The 21,592-nt window shown below is 39.2% G+C and overlaps 1 protein-coding gene across 20 annotated transcripts in view; it reads left to right on the top strand.

Moving 5' to 3' along the window:
- Positions 1–21,592, top strand: part of tmod (tropomodulin) — a 109,023-nt gene that overhangs the window by 71,786 nt on the left and 15,645 nt on the right. For 12 of the 20 annotated variants that reach the window (XR_012998301.1, XM_076366398.1, XM_076366402.1 and 9 more), the window contains one exon: positions 6,768–7,608. The exons of 2 other annotated variants lie outside the window; for them this stretch is intronic. Coding sequence is in view for 2 of the 18 variants with exons in the window: in XM_076366402.1 (XP_076222517.1) it covers positions 6,768–6,802 (35 nt within the window). In the remaining 16 variants the exon portion in view is untranslated. Of the gene's footprint in view, positions 1–2,409; positions 7,609–21,592 lie in introns of those variants that run through there. 6 more of the 20 variants (XR_012998299.1, XR_012998303.1, XR_012998300.1 and 3 more) reach the window with 3 other exon arrangements.

Genomic DNA, 21,592 nt, shown 5'->3' with positions numbered 1-21,592 from the left:
GATTATGATTCTTTCATTCATAAAACAGTCTATTTTAGTTAGAACTGGTCAATATTTAATAGTCACTATTACACTTCCAATTTAGAAACAGAAGAAATTCTTCTAAATTGTATAACAGTCTCTGTACATTGATTACAATTTTAATAGCCTTACGTTAATTTTCTTTCTGTAATTAAAAAGCTATAAACCATGAAACAGGTAGTAATTCGATTCCAGATCTGATCAAAGAACTATCACACCCTTATTTCTTCAATCTAAATACTCTATCTAATAATTTTCCCTTCTCAAACACTGAATATTCTTAAAATTACCACACTAGTGTAATAAGTATTACTCTGCTACAACATATCAGATGCACTTTTAGATAGTATATTGGACACTAAAATCTTTATTCAAGATCCTAGGGTATTATTCAACCATCGATCCACTTTTGATATTCCTGAAGACGAAGCTCTGTTAAAAGTTTTACGACTTCATCGGGGAAAACGGTCGTCCTCGGCAACTTGGTGAACACCAGCCTCTTTTTGTTTCGTCCTCGTGTTTTATTGATTTACGTTTAGCGTCTCGTTGGGAACGGATCGCATCCAGCGCACGCAGTCTGTGACGGGGCCCGAAAACAGAGTTTTGCGCTTGATCTGACACGTCGTTAACCGGGAATAGTGTTCGCGTACGAGCTTTAACTCCGGCCGACGGGTTCGCTGCAGGGTTTAGGTACATCCTATCAAACCCGATGAAGTCGTGACGCGTTAATTTCCACGCAAAGCGAACAGAGCTTCTGGAGCTTTGCGTGACGTCCTCTCGACGTTAAATGTCGAGCAGCGAGCAGTTTAACACGTGCCGACGTACGTAGTGATGGGATCAAGCGTATCGCGACTAGTATCTCCCGACCTGATGAAACGTGTAGCGTGATTAAGGTAACTGGAATGGGTTATAGCTCCTTTCTCAGCACACTGTCGGCCAGGATTTTATCCGTACAACGAGCTGCTAATGAGAAGAATTATTTAATCTAGCTCAAGAATATCAGGCCAGTCCGACGTACAATTTTGAACGATCAAATTGATAGAAGTCTATCTGTAACGGAATCGGAAACGTAAAAATAACGTAAATCGAAGTAGAAATAATTATACATAAGGCGTTACTGTTAGATAAAAATTTTAGTGCTTGAAAAGGAAAATTGCGTAAAATTCTATATAAATATTTTTTATTGTAGTTTATTCTTCTCGATTACAGCTAGTAGGTATGATTACTTTACGAGTCGCTATCTTTTCTTAGTAACATATTTTATTTTATTGAGGAGATAGTAGAAAATGTTTAACTGTGTTTCTATAACTAAGTTCAATTATATACATTAAATTAGTAAAGTAAACACGACTAGGTTTTAATACACTGATTACTCGGCGTAAAGCCGATCGATGTTTGCGAACATAGTTTCAGATTGATCCCATCATTATGGTAGTGCGGTTTAAACTTACTGACACCCGGCACAGGGTAAATCACGTTGAAACTGTTCCGTTGGATCAACCGTGGCCTGCTACCGATAAACTTTTTCTCCCGTGCACACGGGCACAACTCAATTAGCCGGTCGTTTGTGGAAAAAGTTGGTAGCCAGATTGCCGCTTCACAGTTCAGATTAGCTGTTTACATAGGAGAACGGAAGTAATTTCTTTTTGTCACGCGAGAAACTTCGGCGCGAAACGGGACACGGTTTCCATTTTTAATATTTTTTTTCGTTTCTTCCTTTTTTATTTTTTGTTACTCTTTTACGTCGTCGACCCCTTGCGCTTGTGTCCCATCGTTGTGTTTTAATATCATAAAAGTATTTCTATTTTACTTCGCCGTGCGCTTATCATTTCACGCTACAACAATTTTACAGTTTAAGAGAGATGCAATTAAAATTTGCCATTTTACCAACAAAGGTTCATGAATTCTTGATATTCATATATTATTCGTTAATACGGCTCGTGATATATTTAAGGTTTCTGTGTATTCGAGGTACAATTTCAATGTAAATATCCTGAAACGTTTGATCATTTTTGCACTCATCAAAGTTATCCACGCATGGAAATGAAACGCTTAATCTAAACGTTTTACGTTAAATCGCGTGACGAGACGACGTTACGAAATTTAAGTGTTTAAACGTTGCCTCCATTCCGATGTCGCGTCAATGATCAAAACGTGCTTTACATTTTACGGCGAATATTACTGCGCGACTTCAAACGCGCAAGGGGTCGTTCACCGGTTCGCGAATCTCCAATGAGCAATTTTTCTCATTGAATGTTTACAAAAATCCAGGCTAAACGTCAGCCGCAAATTTGATCAATTTAATTGGCTATTGGTTCGGAACGCGTAGATTAAACCTTTCCGCTCGCTGTAAATAAAATAATCGAAAACATCCGCGACTCTTTTCAGTAAAATCGAGCTTATAAGGTCAAATGGTTCAGTGACGTCGAATGTTGCTTGTCACTCAACGAACATTTGCCCGGGAATCGGTGAATATTCACCTTAATTTCTGCACCTTAAAATTGCATCGCCGATTCCAGTAGAATCTCGATAGAAGACGTTATAGATCAGAAACAACGTAAGTTTACGGCTTTCGGTAAATTTGAGACATTGATCGAATCTAATTTACATCTTAATTACTTTTTCTTAATTTTTGAACATCGATGAAAAGTGATTTTCATAAGAATTCTTTTTTATTCTCATCAGGAAATTGATGAAAAAAGTGGTTTTCATCTTAATTGGTTTCTTATCTTTTTCGAAAATTGATAAGAAGTGATTTACGCAGTTTTTGATCCCGTCGATTGAATTTCCCTAGCGAATTGTTTCTGGAGCAAGGCTCGTTGGGTGAAATTTGATCGAATGATTTTCACGATGGACCGAGTTTAACGCTTCAAGCGTCGCGTGAACGTCGGATGCAGCTTCCGGCCGCATTCGATGCTCGCGTCGACGAAATTCTCGCTGCAGAGTGGCCAAGTTTTGTCACCGGCGTGTTGTCCTGTGTTCGAAAGATGGCTGCGCCCCGACAGGCTTCAATGTAACACCTATCTATTGTTTCAGTGTCCCATGTGTGACGTGTATCGACCTTATCTGCGACTAATCAATTTTTTCAACGAACAAGTTTTTGTAGATACCTGTTGAATTAACTCTGTGATGATACTCGGATTAACAGTTGACGTTAGATTGCGGATATTCACGCGAATACACTGTTTTGTACATCGATGTGCAAATGTTTGAAGTAAAATAAAATTTCTTCTATTTGCTGAACATTCTATTGCCGAAATAATATTTTGGGAATTCTCGTGTTTCGTGAATACATAAAATCCGCAGTCTACACGTTACGCGTAATGTCTTGTGATGTTTCAGTTTTGTTTTTCTTCTACTAATTGAATGATTTATAGAATTAAAATACACACCGGAGCTTCTTTCTTTCTGCATGAGACAATAAGAGTGTGTGAAATGCACGAGATGAGGTCTCGCCCCCGTTCCCATTCGGGGTAATGAGGCTTCGTGAGATTTTTAATGACGATTCGAAGGAAGCTCCATTCAAGGGTTGAATAGAAACCGAAAGATTATGCGTTTTCTTATCAGAGAAATGATTGAAGGGAACGTATGGTTAAATTTATCGTTCGAGGAGAAGAAAGAACATTTTTCATAAGATAATTTTATCCATTAAACTAAACCAATCAGCAAACCAAAGGATTAAACACAGGTGATTCCATCGCAGTCGGAAGTTTATTAACAAATGTAACTAGGAAACAGTGGATTTACATTTAAGCGTTGGCCATTAAACATTCACAGTAGTCTGATACTTAATCCAATGATATATGTTATTATCTATAGCAGTAATTTCCAAAATACCGATAGCCTCTATAGTCCACTCGGATCTACAACAGTTTCATATTTACGAACATTTCACGTTGAGCTTTTAATACAAATAGAATCAATTTTCCCGACTATTTTCAATGTAAATCACTTGCGTTGCAAATTAATTCAGAAATTTGGCAAAGTCTCTCAAAGAATTTTGCTTTCACCTATTTTACGCAGATGTGTACAGCAATTTCGTTTATTTATCATTTTGTATAGAATGAATGTCGTTAATATACAAGCCACGTTTGAAATCGAAGTACAATCACATGTTTCAACATAAAGCTCCCATTTCTCATTAGAAACTTTCGATGACATTCTCAACCCTTAATTCAAAAGAAACTTCCTAATTTATCAAGAATAGTTCAAATAGCGAGATAATTATTATCCGATACTTCATTTCATAGCATCGCACACGTAAAATCTCGATGGAAATTCTTCTCCGAGCGATAAACACGCGCCACATTGTTCCCAGGGCAAATATGCATTGTTTAAAAATCGAGCACGCGGGATCTTTCGGTTCAGAATCTGCGTTCATTCGCTCGATCAGAAATGTTGCATAGAGAAGAATTGCAAATATTTTCCGTTTTTCTCGGCGCGGCCGGTCCGAATAGAAGTCAAACGACCTCGACCCGTTTGCACGATCCTGACGAAAGTTGTTTAATTCGTGGCAGAGTCGATGATGGATGTGTACGGATTCCGCGGTACCTGGGGGAAAAACCAGCCACAATTTTCGCGAATAGAAAGCCCGATTTCGACCGAATGAAAGACAATTAAAAAGCAACGATCACGCACGTTCGCTCGATTCTCTCTCTCCCCTCCCTCCCTCTCTCTCTCTCTCTCTCTCTCTCTCTCTCTCTCTCTCTCTCTCTCTCTCTCTCTCTCTCTCTCTCTCTCTCTCTCTCTCTCTCTCTCTCTCTCTCTCTCTCTCTCTCTCTCTCTTTCTCTCTCTCTCTCTCTCTCTCTCCCTCTCTCTCTCTCTCGCTTTCTCTCTCTTTCTCTCTCTCTCTCTCTCTCTCTTTCTCTGTTTCGCGATCCATGGCGATATATTTTATGTCGTTCCTCGGTTATTTCTGGCCGGTGTGAAAATTGCAATTTTCCGTGGCCGGATTACGTTTCGAGCCCGGGGAACCGCGCGTCGCTTTGAAAATTTTGCCCTTTTAATCGAGTAACGACGCGCACTCTTTGTCCGTCGGGAACGATAATTGATTCCGAGAGCATCGTTTTCGACGGAGGTACAAAGTAGATGTGTCCTAATCGGATTTCGTACTCCCGCTACAGTGGTTTATTCAAAGTTCGCTTTGTTGTCCTGTTTCTTAACCCTTTCGGTGCCGCTGTCTTCCACGGATATGGTTCTATTAAACGGCCAGTTAAAACGCGAATGTACATTTTATCGAGGCGTAGGTAAAGCATAGGATATAATAATCTACCGCATTATATATGTTTAGATTTGAAAAATTGTTTAATAGTTTAATAGAAAAAATATCACTGACTATAGTCACCGCTAGTGTCAAAAGTGTTAAAGGAGCTCCTTAAATCACAATTTTACAAAGGAACTGTGAGCTGCGAGAATTATTCGATATCTTCGTTTATTGATTTCGGTGGGAAATCATTGATCGTTATCGATCGGAATTCGAGGTAATTTTAATGTACCTTTTGGTTTAAAGAATTGCTGTCATTGGCTGTAGTAGTTGTAGTCTGTTTTTATATCGCTCGAGTGACTTGTACAATGTTTCATTCGATCGTTTGATGGAATAATAAACGGTTTAATCTGTTTCTGAAATTCGGTTAGCTTCACGGCAGGAGTGAAAGGGATGAAAACTGCCGGAGGATGTAAAAGTATAATTGGACGTTGAATAATTTCTTTGGCTACTCAGCAGAACACCTGTTGATATATTCAACAACGCGTGGCTTTCTTTTCCCAGGACGCGATTGTTTGCGGCGTTTAATCAATGTCGAAGCTCTCGGAAAGTCTGATTACCAGGCTGTTATTAATTGCGAAACAATCGCGCGAATGAATATTTCCTAATTCGAACGGAATTGGTTGTTGAGCAATTTCGATGAATCCGTGCAATGAGTTCCGTCGATTTAAGAACGACTAAAACATTCACCTTTTTGAAGCAGAATAGTGCAGCAATTATCTGCGCATAAAAAGTGATACACGTTTAAACAGAATAACCTTTTTCATCGTTTTGATTCTTTTTTTTTCGTGCCGAGAACATATTCTCGTTGCAACATGGTCGAGCGTGTGGAGAATATATATGACAATAGGGGTTGAAAGCTATAATAACATGTCCAAATTCAGTTCACCTTTTTATAGAACACTTTTTAAAAAACCGTTATACCGCATAACGTTGCAAAAATTGAAATTGATGCTCGTAAAGATTGTGTTCATCATTATTGAACATTCTTCTACGAGCTTTCGTTTTCTTAGAAAATTATCTTCGTAACAGTCGATGCCAAAATTTCAAACTTACCATAATCTTCTGTCATTTAAAAATTTTAAATAGATTTTTCTATGATAGCATTTTCACTTTACAATAATGACAGTATACTCATAAGCAGTTGCAAATTAAATCTTAATAGTAAGAGGTCCAACGAAAAAATTCTACTTCACAATTGTAATTAAATTACTCATCGAGTCGTCAAACAAAATTACAGAACACCCTTGTATACTTTCGAGTTCTAAGCGCTTTCAATCCCTGACTGATAATGATAAAAAAAAACAAAAAAAAAAACAAAAGAAGTGTGCAGTGCTAATTCGCCGATTGCATACTCTTTGCCGGCATGTAACTGTTCGGCAAAGCACGTCCTCTCTCTTTCCCTTTCTCCGACTCATTTTTTTTCCTTTATTTTCTATAACTGAACGCATATGATGACAGTGTTTCGGGTGTCTGTTGCAGTACGGCAGTCCCGGCTTGGGGTGGCGACATCTTAACGCGAAGTGGCGTTCGCCTAGGTATTATTTGTACATATATTATATATTTATTTACCATATGTTATACGTATACATATACATATATATATAATATAATATAAGAATATAAAAGAAACCAGTATATAAAAGGAAAAAAGTTGAAAAAAAGCAAACGGAATCAAGAACAAGCGAAAAATAAGTAAAGAACAAATGGATTATCACGCATCGTTCACGGCGTTCTCGCAATGCACCGGGTGATTATCGATTAGTGACCTCGATAGCTCAAGCAGAATCGACGAAAAAAAACGGTGTTTTTGTCAAAGGACGCTTCTTCATTCTATTTCTCTCTCTCTCTCTCTCTCTCTCTCTCTCTCTCTCTCTCTCTCTCTCTCTCTCTCTCTCTCTCTCTCTCTCTCTCTCTCTTTCTCTATCTTTCTCCACTTTTTTCATTTTATGTATTAATTATATGCCTATTGTCAGATATATGTCAGAATAAACGTTGTCGTTCTCCGGCGTTCTCGTTTCAATTCCAGAATTCTGTATTGCGTATATATATACATATTATATATATATATATATACACTACACACACTGTAGCTTGTAACACATTTCGGAATATACGTTACACATATTGTATCTCGTCGAGAGCGCTTGCCTGTCGATCCCGGGGATTTAAGATCGAGTTTCCAAACGCTTTGTCGCGTCGATCCTCCCGTCCTCCTGCTCGAGGACGACGAATACGACCGTGCTGTACATACTGTTCGTTCTGCATGAGTATCTGTACTTTAGCGCAAATTGAACCGCAAATAAACCGCTCTGGCACTCTACCACCCTTTGTTCACATACACACGGAACCCTCCCACCACCCCTAAGACCATGTGTACATAATCTTTTGTTTTTTTTTTTACCCGATCATTCTTTTCAGAGATCAGCGACTCCACGTTTGACCCTTAAACTATGGCTCTCCTTGTTTTCCATTGTGAATTCTTTATCGCAACGGCAATGCTGATCGATCCATCGTCTTGTCATTTCTCAGTATACAGAGTGTTCGATAATTATTTGGAGAAATTTCTTTGAATGTCCGTTGAAAACACTTGAACGACCGAGATCTCTCTTTTTTATTCTCTGCCAGCGAGGAACATGGCGTTCGAACATTCCGGGAGGAAATTATTCTGGGTTTATGTTTTCGAGATGTTGTTGACGGTTGCTGATGAATTCAGCGAGTAGTTTTAATTACCCTTTTTATTGTCAAGGGGGAAAGTTTTTAGTAGGCTGGTTTTGACGCGATTAGAACGTGAATAGAGGGTATTTAAGAAAATGTTGGTTTTACGTGAATTATAATAGCATGATCATTATTCTTGAAGGAATGTTAGGAGAATGTTATGCGGTCTTTTAAGTGTTAATTACGGAACGATGGAGATGTGTTATTATAAATCAGAATTATGGATAATTGAAAGTTGTTTTAAAGTTATTCGAAGCATTTTCTTGATTGTAAATGATATTGAGAATCATTGCAGAACGGTGTACAGTATTCTCATTGTGTAATTGCCTTTTGTAATACTTGTTACACTACCTATTGTATTATTGTGTCAGTATGGAGTAGCTAATCTGTTGACTAATAAGTAGAACCATCATTGAATGATGACTATTATTCTCTGTAATCACGTTGATATTCGCTGGCACTGTGATTACCAGAGGAGAATACTGTATTTCGCTGGAAACAAATTAATTTGGAAGTTTACTTAAATGTAATATCTCCTCGAATTGCTAAGAGGACTTTCGCATAACTTGTTTTATTAAGACAATCGAGTTTAATTTTTGTGAGTGCGATTATACATTGTTTCGTTCGAAAGTTTATCCAAATAATTCGAAGACATTTTGTATACAGCATGAGACAAGATTTTGCGGTAAACAAGGAAGCATGTAATATTCACAATCATAAATAATATTCTTTCTCTCTTAGAGATATCATTACTATAGTTGTACTTTTCATTTATTAATGGAAACTGGATGATTCGAAATTTACCTACGTATTCCTTTAATTATCATGTAAGACAATGTTATTAAGTTAAAGCGATACGAAGTTCACAGTTGCATAATTACGTTCAAGCGAAATGTAAGTATTCCGTTAACATTTTTATCTGTTTAACTGTGACCGAATTGAAGGACCCCTTGTCTTTTTAAGTTTTGCGAGACAGGAAATTAATATTTCATCAAACAATTCGAATCAATAATCTCAATAGGAAGAGAACATTTGTTACATGCGTAAGCTTGCACTCACACTCTCGGCTTGCATTTACTAAACAATACTCGAATCGACGTTAGAAGTCGCATTTCGTTCATCGAAGATAATGTATTAAATATTCATGCCGCCACATATTAATCATTCGTGTGTAAGCAATAAAGTATCACATTTATCAATCGATTAACCCCGATACTCATGAATTATAACTGAACTCCGAATTTAATACGATTGCAGCAAACATTCACATGCAAGACACGCTAGAATAAAACACTTCACGAAAGTCAATGGGGATTCTTATTTTACTCTTAATGTAAAAATATATTTATTACAGATTTACAGTCTTATGATTTAACTGTTCTATCTTCATTCTCGTACATGGTCCACCTCCATTTAGAATAAACCGGATCATTTGATCGTCAAACTTGATCATTCCCAATTGAAAGAATAACTATCTTACTTTTCATTGCAGAATTCAATTTACGAGCATCACATGTTCGACAGATATTTATTTAGTTTCTAATCGTTCCGTATGTAAGCCGAAGCTAATAGAATATAAGTCAACGTTCACTTACCCTAAACATTATGTCAATCTTAATAAATCACGCCACATTAAGTTCACTTTCGAAATCCTTATTTTTTCGGTCAGTTTAATGAACTTTTTATCATCGTGCAAAGTCCATTACGTTGTTCGAATAATCGAATAAGGGGCTGCACATTTATGCTCATTCCGGTTTAAGGGTTGAATATGATTCGCTGGCTCAGAATGGTAATTGTTAGTGCTCGGTGAAACTTCGCCGGGCGATAACAACGAAAATATTTTCCGGGCGTAACGACGCGTATATCACGCCGTCCGGTAACCCTTTTTATCGGCGTGCGTGCTCCCAAGTTGCCCGGTTGATTCCGAGATTGCACCGTGGAACGAGTAGTTAACTACATGCAGCTTGTATCGCGCCGGTGCCACGTGTTACTTCATATAATAGCACGCTTAAACCTATCCACCGTGACTTTTTTAAAGCTCCGCACTGATACACGGTCCGCGGGTAATCGAAGAGCTTACACCGTGCCGCACCTAGTAATGGGCTCCGTTTCTCCCTATATTTCCCCAAGTATTCCAGCAATTTACTTGTACAACCCATTCGAGACGATTCCGATAGTACTGTAATTCTCGGAACACTTACATACTGTTTTCGAAGATTTGAGAGATATCGTTTCCATTACGAAATCTAATCGAGTTTATAAAGTAGTTGAATTTTCATCCGACAGGCGCGTTTCAACCTGGACGTTTTTCTGTCCTCTGCAAATATTCTAAATCTTGTTTCCCTGTATTTGAGTAATTGAAATTGTGAATTAAATTCTATTAAGATTGAAGAAATATTGTTATGTGTTGTTTAATTTGCGACATTGAATTAGAATGTTGAAGAGATATTGTTCCCATTGCGAAATCTAGTCGAGTTTATAAAGTAGTTGAATATTCATTCGACGAGTGTGTTTCAATCTGGAAATTTCTCTATACTTTCTAAATATTCTAAACCGCGTTTCCTTTAACTTTGAAATTAATTGAAATTTTGAACTATATTGTATTAAGATGAAAACAAGTATCATTGCTTAGACAAGCACTTCTCATTTATAAAATTTTTCTATACTCTTCAAATCCTTTAAACGATGTCTCTTTGAATTTCAAGATTCATTGAAATCGCGAATAAAATTCTATCACAACTGAACAGATATTGCCGTTACCTATTGTCTAATTTGCGATATTAGATTAGAATGATATTAGATTACATATTCTCAATGATATAATGTAATTTCATATGGCTGTTTGGTTTCTTCGGAATTGTTTGCGGATATTTGTGCTGTTTCATTATCTTTTTTGATTACTTTGCCCAACTATGACGCAACCGTGCCATTTGCTCGGCAGCTTTACACTCTCGAGATTTATTGAAACAATTATCTCGCTCAGACCTCGCGAAACTTTTAAGAGGCCCTAATTTCGGCTAACACTCGAAGATAGCTGGGCTAGGAGCTTCCGAAACTTTCCTCGTAAGTTTGAACAGACCCGAAGCGTCTCGAGCCCATCACTAACTATTCCCGAGCGATTTATTGCTCCGAAATTTCTTGGGGAACAGAAGACTCGGGCTATTCGTTTAAATTCATGCGAATTCTTTGATCTCAAGCGGCCAGAACTTGGGAGCACGGTTTTCCATAACGACGATAACTTAATTCTCGGGCATGATTTACATTTTATCACCCACAAACAACGATTTTTGTGTTGCGTTGCACGAGTATTTTTTTCCGCCGCAGTACTCACGCTCTTTTTCGAATGTATTTTTATGTATTTGAAGTAGCTAGAACTCGACCTTCTTTTTTTCTCCCTTTAACGCGCACGTCTTTTTTTTAATTGCACACTATGACAATATTTCACGCACTTGCGATTGAGCGTATTTATTAATGTAGACGTTATTTTGTACAAGTAGAACACTGATGGTATTATGTAAGTGTTTAACATGTATTGGAAACATCTTGATTTTTATTCCTTTGATGTAAGTAGTATTAACGAGTAAAACCACACACAATTTGATATCGATGTCCACTAATCAATGGTGATTAATGTAAATAAAATATTGAAGACCGAACGAACGATCCGATGACACGGTGTTAATCAAATGCTAGACACTTGATACTTTGTACGTTAGAATATTCTCGAACCAGTAGAATCGAGGAAGAAATTATAATTAAATACTTATAATATTAATTAATATACTATTAACATGATAATGATGATAATAATAATAATGAAAATATAAATAAATATCGATAATTCTAATTAATATAATAATACGGTAATGATAGTACCAATAATAAAAACACGAGTAAATATCGATAATACTAATTAATATAATAATACTACGGTAATGATAGTAAAAATAATGAAAGTATAATTAATATCGATAATATCAATTAAAGTAATAATATTATGATGGTGATGTTAATGATAATTGAATTCATTAAATTTCGCTCAACTTCTCGTTTACTAATCGGTTTCAACTATTTCGCAAGCCGAATTGCACGAAGATTTCGATTCGGGGACAGGGCGAGCGAAAGAACCAGAGGGCTCGGAAGAATAATAATAATGGGTTTGGCAAACTATTTGTCCGGTGCTTGGACTCTCTGTTCTTTCCTTTGCAAATGAACCCATTTGTATTCAGTCGTACGGCCAATTCGTCCGTCCTCGATAGCCCTGCTCGAGTTCTCATTAAATTTTAGAATGCGAAACGTCGCTTGTACGTAAATTATTTTCAATACGGTCGGCCGATTATGTACCACTTCTCAACGGAGGAGTTCGTTGACCGCTAATTAAAATCTACCACTTTGATCCCGTCGGAAGATCTTTTTTACGGAGATTTAGCTTTTTATCTAGTACCCGATTCGTTCGACCATTTTTCTCGAATCAACTACTTACCTACTTCGAATGAATACGTTTCCGGTTAAAAATATTTGATCACGGTGATCTTTCCGGAAAAGAAAATAAGACACGTGTAACAATAAAGCTACCGGACAGGTGAAAATGATCCATTCCCGATTTTTTCTTTCGCAATTATTGAAAAGACAACAGATGTTTCTCTGAGAAATTATTAAAGAAACTGATGTAACAATACACGAACTGAATTGCAGATCATTTAAAGTCTTAATAGATGTACCCCTGGAGTTTCTACAGAGAAATTTCGAAAAGTTATTTAACTGCTCAGTAATTTTAGCGTTAACATAATATTTTATACTCTTCAAAGTATCAGTTCTTATCAAATCGCATATATTAACTTTAATTTCTAATTGAAATTTTAATATTTTCCATTAAACAAGAACAGATGACCGCACATCGTTATTAAATTTTCATTAGTACCAGAATCAAAGTAACTGATATTATGATCTATTTTGATAAATAGAATCGGATAAGAATCAATTACAATACTTCGATAAATTGTCGCGAAGTTCCCTGAGAACTTCCCGATAGACTCGATTGTTGACGCGTTTCCCGTTTCACGTGTACGGGAGGAAGTAATTGGGCCTGGAAAGTTCTAAGTATATTCGTGCTCGATGCTCCGTGTACTACTTTGTCACGTGAAATCGTCGGGTAAATCGCGGGGCTAACGAAAACGCGGATGGAGGACTCGCGATACAAATTCGAGCCAATTTAATCGGCAATTGAAGCTTCAATTACTTTTTCTGCCGAGCTGCGTACAGCCGAGTTTTTCCTTCGTCGGGATTCTCGTTTTGCCTCTCGATTATCCCTGCTCCGTTCTCTTTTTTCCCTCCCCCTGTTCCCGCCGTTTGTTAGACATTGCCGACCGTGTCTCTTCATCTATTTTAGATTTTACGCTATCATCGATAGCTCGCTCTCGTTCCGCTTCGCAGATCGCGAGCGAATTTTTCACTGGATATTAAAGTCCGTTCGTTGTATCACGGTGAGCATTTACGTCGACCGGAAAGCATTTCTGGCATTGCGATACCGTGGACTTCCCCCTTTTTCCGGTTCATTTGAATTCCGCGTGGCTCGTTGTCATATCGATTAAATCGTTCTTCGAACGACGGAATCGGATTGCGTCGGTATGAATTACACTGCGTCCTCGCGTGAATTATTTTAAACGACGTAATTAATGAAAGGTCCCGGGTTAATCCTCGGGATTGAAATTCGCGATCGCATAGCGTCTTATTGTTGAGTGAACACAATCGTTCACAGTTGTTTAAGCACACTGTATATGCAGTTTCGCGGTAAATAATTCCCTTTTTACCTGGGAATTCATTATCCCTTTCGATATGTATTTCATATGGTTCTACTGAATGGCCAGTTGAAATGCGAACGCACATTTTATCGAGGAGTAGGTAAAGGTTGGGACATAATAATCCAATGCATTATAAATACTTTGATTTTATAAATTATTTAATAGTTCCATTCCCTGTGATAAATTTGAGAACAAGGATACACGTGAACCTAGATCACAAAATTTACAACAATAACAGGTTATTCACAAAAATATTATCTAGATTATAGATTCGAAGAAGTACACCTCATTACCCACTCATTACCCAAAGCACGCTACAGCGCGAGAGGCGAACTGCAACAACCACAAAGTTCAAATTAAAAAAACCAGATAAAACTACCCTCAAATCAATTTGAAACCTCTAAATCCAGTGTTGCCAGCAAAAGTCTCGAACACAAAATCCTTTTATCCTGCAAACGACTCACACATAACCTATACAATTTTTTAACTCAATTACACTGCAAGCAACCAGAAACCACTAAGCAGATCAAAATTCCGCAGAGTTCACCTTCAAATACTATCTCGCGTGACCGCGTGATCAATCCCCTAAACATGGTCCGCATAAGAGTTCCCGGAAGCCTTTGATTCCTGCACACGCCGGCCGCGCAAAGAAACACACACGGGGAGCAATATAATTCCGGCGTGCGTTGGTGCCGGGCTGAAACTATTCGGTAGAACGTAGAGACAATCATAGGGGACCGCGATTCTATTACATTTCCGGCGCAGTTTCATTCCGCGGGGCTGTGTAACAGGCGTCGGCCCCGTTTCGCACCAGCCAACCAAGCCAACCAGCCAGCCAACAGCCAGCCAGCCAGCCAGCCAGCCAGCCAGCAAGCCAAGCCAGCCAGCACTGATAATTAATTCCCCGTAAAATAGGGACGCGGCTTCTCGTCGGTTGAGGGTGCGTTCCCCGTGTGTATATCGCGGCGAAAGCCGTAATACGGGGTTATTAACGATCCCGGGGGCGGCGCGGAACGCTCACGTGTTACGTAACCTGGCCGGCACGGCAGCGCCGCGGATCTGATAGCGACGTGGCTTCACTTACGTGACGACGGCTCTCCGTTTACGTAAACCGGACCGATCGACCGCAGTCGATCGTTTTTTGGCACGCCGCGTCGCCGTCGACGTCGCCGACGCTGGAATCGGGATTCTGTTACGCGGCGATTGTGCAATCACGCTCGAAGCTCCGGGCAATCTTCGCTGACCGCGTTTCGCGGACTCCTTTATGACACTGCGGCTAGATTCTCAGGGCGAGACCTGACCTACAGTAATGTTTCTCTATGGTTTTCGGACGACGAGGTTCTCTTCGCTTTTTTCTGGGGAGGAGGTTAGATCTTCGTGGGAGGCTGTGGTTTGTAGTGTAATGTGATTTTCGATCGGATTTCAGGGATTGGTTTCTTGGTTTTTTCTGTGTAGCGATTTGGATCTTCTGATGATCTGTTTTCAGTTATTTTGGATATTTGCAAGAAGTTTGTTTTCTTTGTTTGTTCTTGTGGAGGAGTTATTTGGATGGTTTTGAGAGGTTGTTTTGTGGTAGGTGCAATGTAAGTTTGGATACTTGGAGTGTTTTTTGGGGAATTTTCTATTGTGATATTGTTGGATAGGAATTGTAGTGCGGCGTGTTTATTCGAGTTTCTTTCTGACAAATTGGAAATTGTGATTGTCAGAAATGTGCAACGTTGCTGGCGAACATGTTTACGAATTTCCACCGGAATTACAAATTGAAGTTGCGAAATTGGATGGCCTTTAATTAAACTTTAATTGGTTTAAACTTACATGTAAATTGGATTGCCCTTCATTATTGTCATTAATCGAGGTATAAATCACAATAATTACATTTATAATTAAATATCATGAACGTTAATCATTCGGGTTCGCGGGTCAGCGTGTAACAGGGATAGGTGCTCCCGTTTCAGAGTGCGGGTTCTCTCGCTGTTGAAAATTCGTGGCCATTATTTCCGTTAACAGGATCAAATGATGTGTTTAATACTTTTTGTTGAACGCTGAAGTATGCATAATTATTCCCTGTAATTACGTGTCGCTGGAATATTCTAATTACCCACAGTATGGGCACGTACCGGTTTAGTTTCCGTTTGCTCCATATATCCTGTAATATATTTATTAGCCGATTTAATGACGAGAGCTTGTTTTATTAAAAAAAGACAATCCTACCATTATATTTTACCTTGCGTTCTATAAATTTTAAAGATTACTTATATCAACATATTACTCACTAGAACATCGCATTTATTTCTGCAAATTAACACGTTGATTGTCACGATAAAATACTTAGTAACACAAATAGCTAAATGATAGTGTAGCACGTATATTACGATACCAAGTCATTGATAATAATTTCTAATACGATTCACCGTTGTTATGAAAGAATACGTATTCTTACATAAAACATTCGACATTCGGGTTCTACCATTATGGTTCACTGTAAGTAGAAACAGCTAACAACGGTCAGCCACGTTAACATTCTTATCGAACGCTTCTTTCTCGCATTCCCTTACTTCCAACGTTACGACGAACAATTCAAGACCAAAGTCAAACGGTAAAGCATAAAACTTCGAAACATAAAACACAATTCAATTCCACTCCTAAGGTCGTCCTCAATTTCAGCCGAGAAGATTCGCACCGAGTTCACGGAACGCGCACGTGAAAGATCGTACATTTAGTATCCGACTCGAATGGCCGTCGTTGTCTTCTTCAGATGATTTACCTGTACGATGTGGGAGGAAAAAATCGTATTGCCGGACCGTGATTCAAGTCAGGCTCCTTTGTTTGCCGGGCGACTGCCTTGTCGATTGAGCCATTCAGCCCGGCGATCGATTCTTCCCCGCGAAACCTAATATTCAGAAAACGCTGTCGCTTTCATACCGCTATTTATCTTGGACGAGGATCTTGCTGTGACACGAGGCTTTCTCCGCGCAGCCTATCAATTTAGGAGAAATGGGGATCGATCTCGGAGGATCTCGGAGGATCAATTCGTATGCGGACCGTCGCCCGATACATTTGTTCATGCGATGACGATCACGATCGTTCCCCCGGGAATCTTTGCAAATCTGCGTTGCACAGGAGAAATAAGAAATATGCATGCGTCCGCTAGAGATATCCGTTGTCTCGCCCGAATATTTTTAGGTTATTCCTGCGGCCCGTAATAAATAAATTGCAGATGCTTCCGATGTAGATTTGCGAATCTAATTTATCAAAATTGGTATCTAGATTACGGTGAATCCTTTCGATGTGTTTCAAAAGATTCCCAGAAATATTGTTTCAGAGGATCGGGATTGCGCGCGTGCAGAGAATTTGTTAATTTTATGCCGCACACTATCCTGTGAAAATATATAGAGGTCCCCTCGCAATAGCTATTTCTTGCAAATTTATTGTTTTCCGCATAGTTCGGAACGCTTATGGGGCATCGACCGAACTCCTTATCCTTCACAAGCTAGGTTAAGTTTGATCATCGACATACTGGCCTCAATTACTTTACTCGGCAACTTATTCCTCTATCGAGAGCTCACTCTCCGCCACAGAAATGTCGGCTGAAACTTTGAGTTAACGTTTTAATTAGAACAGAATATACATAGTTCCGAAACATCCATTCAATCTTCAGAATCACTTCTATCGCGACATTAAAACGCTTCAATCAATCACCAATGAAACTCTTAAAAAATTCCAATATTCAAGAATAATCTCTCAGACACCGCTAATTCCACAAAATCCCTTCGATACCCAGACATTCTTACAAAATTCCTACCGACAACCGAACCGTCGACGCAAAATTATCAACACCGAAGTCCCAGTTACATCGACATCGATTTTCCCCGATAAAATGGCGGCAAGAGGAGGATCCGCAGTGACCTGTCCGTCCGTTCGTCGAGTCGGAATCCCGAGCGTTATCGAAATCGCGGGGCCGGCGAAGAACAATTTGCCCCGACGACAACTTGCGAATTGAAATCGACGGGCGAGAGGGACGTGCGGGTCGCCGAAAAACGAGCAAGTCGCGCACGGGCATCGCCGGGATGACTGTGCCCTTATGACGCAATAGAAACGGGGAAAGGAAACTTCGGAATCACGGGCCCGGGGCTTTTCACACTCGATTGACGCGTCACTGGGTTTCATCTTCCCCGGGCCAAGGGTTGGCTTCCAGCCGTTTTCCTCCCAGTTATTTTCTCTTCATCCGCTTCCACCGTCCCTCGTTCTCCCCTCCCCGACGAGCTAGCCCGACGTTCGTTCCCGTCGATGCAACAACCTTTTAAGAATATCCCCGCGGCCGACCGGTTTTCCGCGACGACTCGGTGCCCCGTCCCGCCGGAATTTAATGTCCCGTGAAACGAGGCTTTCCCCTTGTCTTTCCCGCTTCCGGACCCGCAACTCGTTCGTCATCGTCCCGCGTACTCTCCGCCTCGCGCGAAACGACGCCAGGGATTTAGCGACAAACGGCCGGCTAATAGAATGTCCTTTCGCCGAGCGGATTGCGGTTTTTTGGCGGTGGCTGACCGCTGACCGCTGTCGCGCGAACAAATAGTCGGGTACGCTGGTGGTTCTGGATGGTTTCCTGGGATTCCGGTTTTTTCCACCGCAAGTCGGGAAAGTTCGTTAGCTTCTCGTCTTATGGCCTCTTTCGGTCAATGTTTAGACGAATGGCCGATCGGTGGGAGTTGTGTCTTCGTTTCAATTGCTCTTTCCCATCTGGCTGAATTCTCAAAATTGATAAAAATATTGATATTATCAGTAAGTGAATTAATTTTCAACTATATGGAAATGTTTTCTAATTACTAAACCATTTAATGAATCACATACTTGATACACGCTGTCTAATGTAACGTTAATACTAGATTTACGGAACGAGTCAATTTGATTCAATTTTGTAAGCATTATTTAGTAAATGCTTACAAAAGTCGACTTTTATTGACGTAGTTATTGAAATATGTATCCTAATCGTCTACTCTTAAACCTCTAATTTCTAAGATCTAAATGAACGGATAACAATTTTTCTAAAAACAATAACGAACTGTACAGTAAATGTCAGTGCATCTAGTGTTAAAATGTGAGCCATTAATGGTACACACCGTCTAATATATCTCACTGTACAAAGTTAAATCTTGGATGTCACGGGGTAATCAATAAAATTTGGTATTCCGCGAAGAATGCTTACGACACGGAAAGTCAGTAGCAACGGTCAATCTTTAGTCAGACGTTTCAATTCTCCCTCTTCCTCTACGACTTCGAACGCAAAGTTTCATTGTTTAAAGTATGAACGACTCTTCTTCGTATAAGAATAATCAGATCCACACCGATTGTATCTACTTCAATGTAACTCAAAATGGTCTATTCAATTTCTTTATAAAACACTCGAACCTCGTAAACAACACAGATCCTGCTTTCATTACGCACGTGACTTTTCATTACACGAGATTCCTATTTACTAGCATAATGAAACGTATCGACTTCCTAAATCTGTCACATCGTGGACACTTCATTCCCTCTGAGCGTTACATAAAACAGTTATCGGAGAGAACCGCGTTATTCGGGCCGGACGATCGAATATTCTCGCGCAACTAGATTCGAACGTAGTTTGAAACGCGAAACGGCCGCCAGTATAAAAGGGAAGTACACTTTCGGAGTGATCTTCTTCAGAGGATAATCGCGTTGTCGTTTAACTAGACAGTAAAGCGTGGACATCGATGGAACTAACTGTTCCCGATCGTGAACGACCGGCATTAAAACGTAATAAATTGAAGCAAATGAGGTTTGGCCGGCTGGCTCGAGTGTCATTTCGGCCGGCGATCGATACTCGAAATACTTTTTGACCGTCGCCGCTCCGCGCGGCGCCAGTTCTGATCGCGAAACTTGCCGTAGCCGCGTTTCATTTATCTCCCGCTGGCAGACGCAGCCGTTCCTATTCCGCAAAAAAATTACGGCGCGCCGATAAATCTGATTTTCGCCGAAAGTTTTTTCTACGATCGCCGTTCGCAATTTCCCGTGATTTGTAGGGAAAAAATCGTCCCACGGTTTTATCGACTCGTGATCGCCGACTTCCGCTTCTTCGATGGATACAAACACAAGTCCGTTGAATTAGACTTGACAAGTGTAGTCGTTTATTTTCACAGATAACACTGGTAACGAAAAATCTCTTTTTTATGTTAAAACTCTTAACCGTGCAACTTTGCTGATTACTACGGTATTTAAGAAAATATGAAGTTTGAATCGAATTGATTATCTATTTGAAATATGTTACAGAACAATATGATGTCTGAGTTCTTGTATGTGTAGTGATATAAATTGATCTCACTGAAAATTGCCATCAGGGCAATTACTTTCTGAAAATTAGCCGGTACCCAATGTGTTCATTTCTTAATTTAACACGTTTGCGACCGTAATTTTTTAAAATCTATATCCGCGAGGCTCTGTTCAAATGTCTGCTAATGTAAAAAATATGTGACGATGCTACGTTATCGATACTTAGCTACAGATTGTGAAATGTAGGATTAAATCGGTATTCTTCTAAAAACTGTAAATCGACATACGGTTTTTTTTTTAAATATTATAAATGGCCTGGAGAGACGTTAAAAGTGTGTAAGTATTCAATTAAAGAATTTAGGACGAGGTAGTATTACGTTACCTAGCCTCGAATGCATCAATTGTCTTAATTGATCACTTCGAAATTTCATGTATTTTCAGCAGGGAAGAATGATTTTTGATATTTTATGGACGCAGATACATCTGTTAATTTGGTCGAGTGAAATCCCGAACGATTGACGGATGTAATAATATTTAATGATGGATGATAGTGATCAGGTAGAAATAAAAAAAATGAGTGATCGTGATTTTGATGGCGTTTCATTCCGATTTCCTTATCGAAGCAAGTTTTCGCGCGTGATTCACTGAAGTGTCGGAATATCGCGGAATGAAACGGGCATCGCAAAAATGATCCGGTGAATTCGACGCGTCGTGAGTTACGGTTCGACGTGAAACGTAGAAATTTAATGTATTCATAATCGTCGGATAACGAACAATTTATTCATGAAATATGTCAGTTCCGTTAGCATGGTTATGAAATCATAACGTTTGTAAAAGCAATACGTCGGTCCTCCGTACAAATATCAGGTGTCATTTCCGTATGAATAATTCGGCCTGCGCTCGTTTGGCTTTCAGCCACTTATGACAGAAAAATTAACAAATTATCGATTAAATCACCGGCGAAACTTTATCGCTTGCCCCGACGAGTTCATCGTAATTTTCTTCGCGCGTTTATTTACTATTGATTGTTTCCGTTTAGATCAATGACCGTGTATACCATAAATTCAATTTGCTTCTTTATACAACTATTCATACATCACACATTATTTATCGATCTTGTAGCATTAACTCTTTGCGAATTGATAAAATATAATGAAATTAATAACGTACCGTTATTCTTTACTGCGTGTTTTCAGAATGCTCCACTTGTTGTGGTCCACATTTTCATATAAAACAAGATATTTCACAACAGAAGAATAATATAAACATAAAAAGGAAAACGCGAGAGAAGAAATAAAAATGGATCATCGCCGTTAACGAAACCCGAACGAATTTGTTCGCTGAAACCGTACACCAATTTGCCCATTACCGAGAATTCGTAATCGCGTTTCGCAAAATTTACTGTTCGGAGCAGCGCGATAAATCTCGTAAAACTCGTTTGATCTTTATCTAATATTTCCCGCGGGATGTTAATTAGCCTATGGAGGTCCGAATGCATAA

Source organism: Nomia melanderi, chromosome 3 (assembly GCF_051020985.1).
Source record: "Nomia melanderi isolate GNS246 chromosome 3, iyNomMela1, whole genome shotgun sequence".
Classification (NCBI taxonomy): Eukaryota; Metazoa; Arthropoda; class Insecta; order Hymenoptera; family Halictidae; genus Nomia; species Nomia melanderi.
This window is presented reverse-complemented; position numbering and strand designations above follow the sequence as displayed.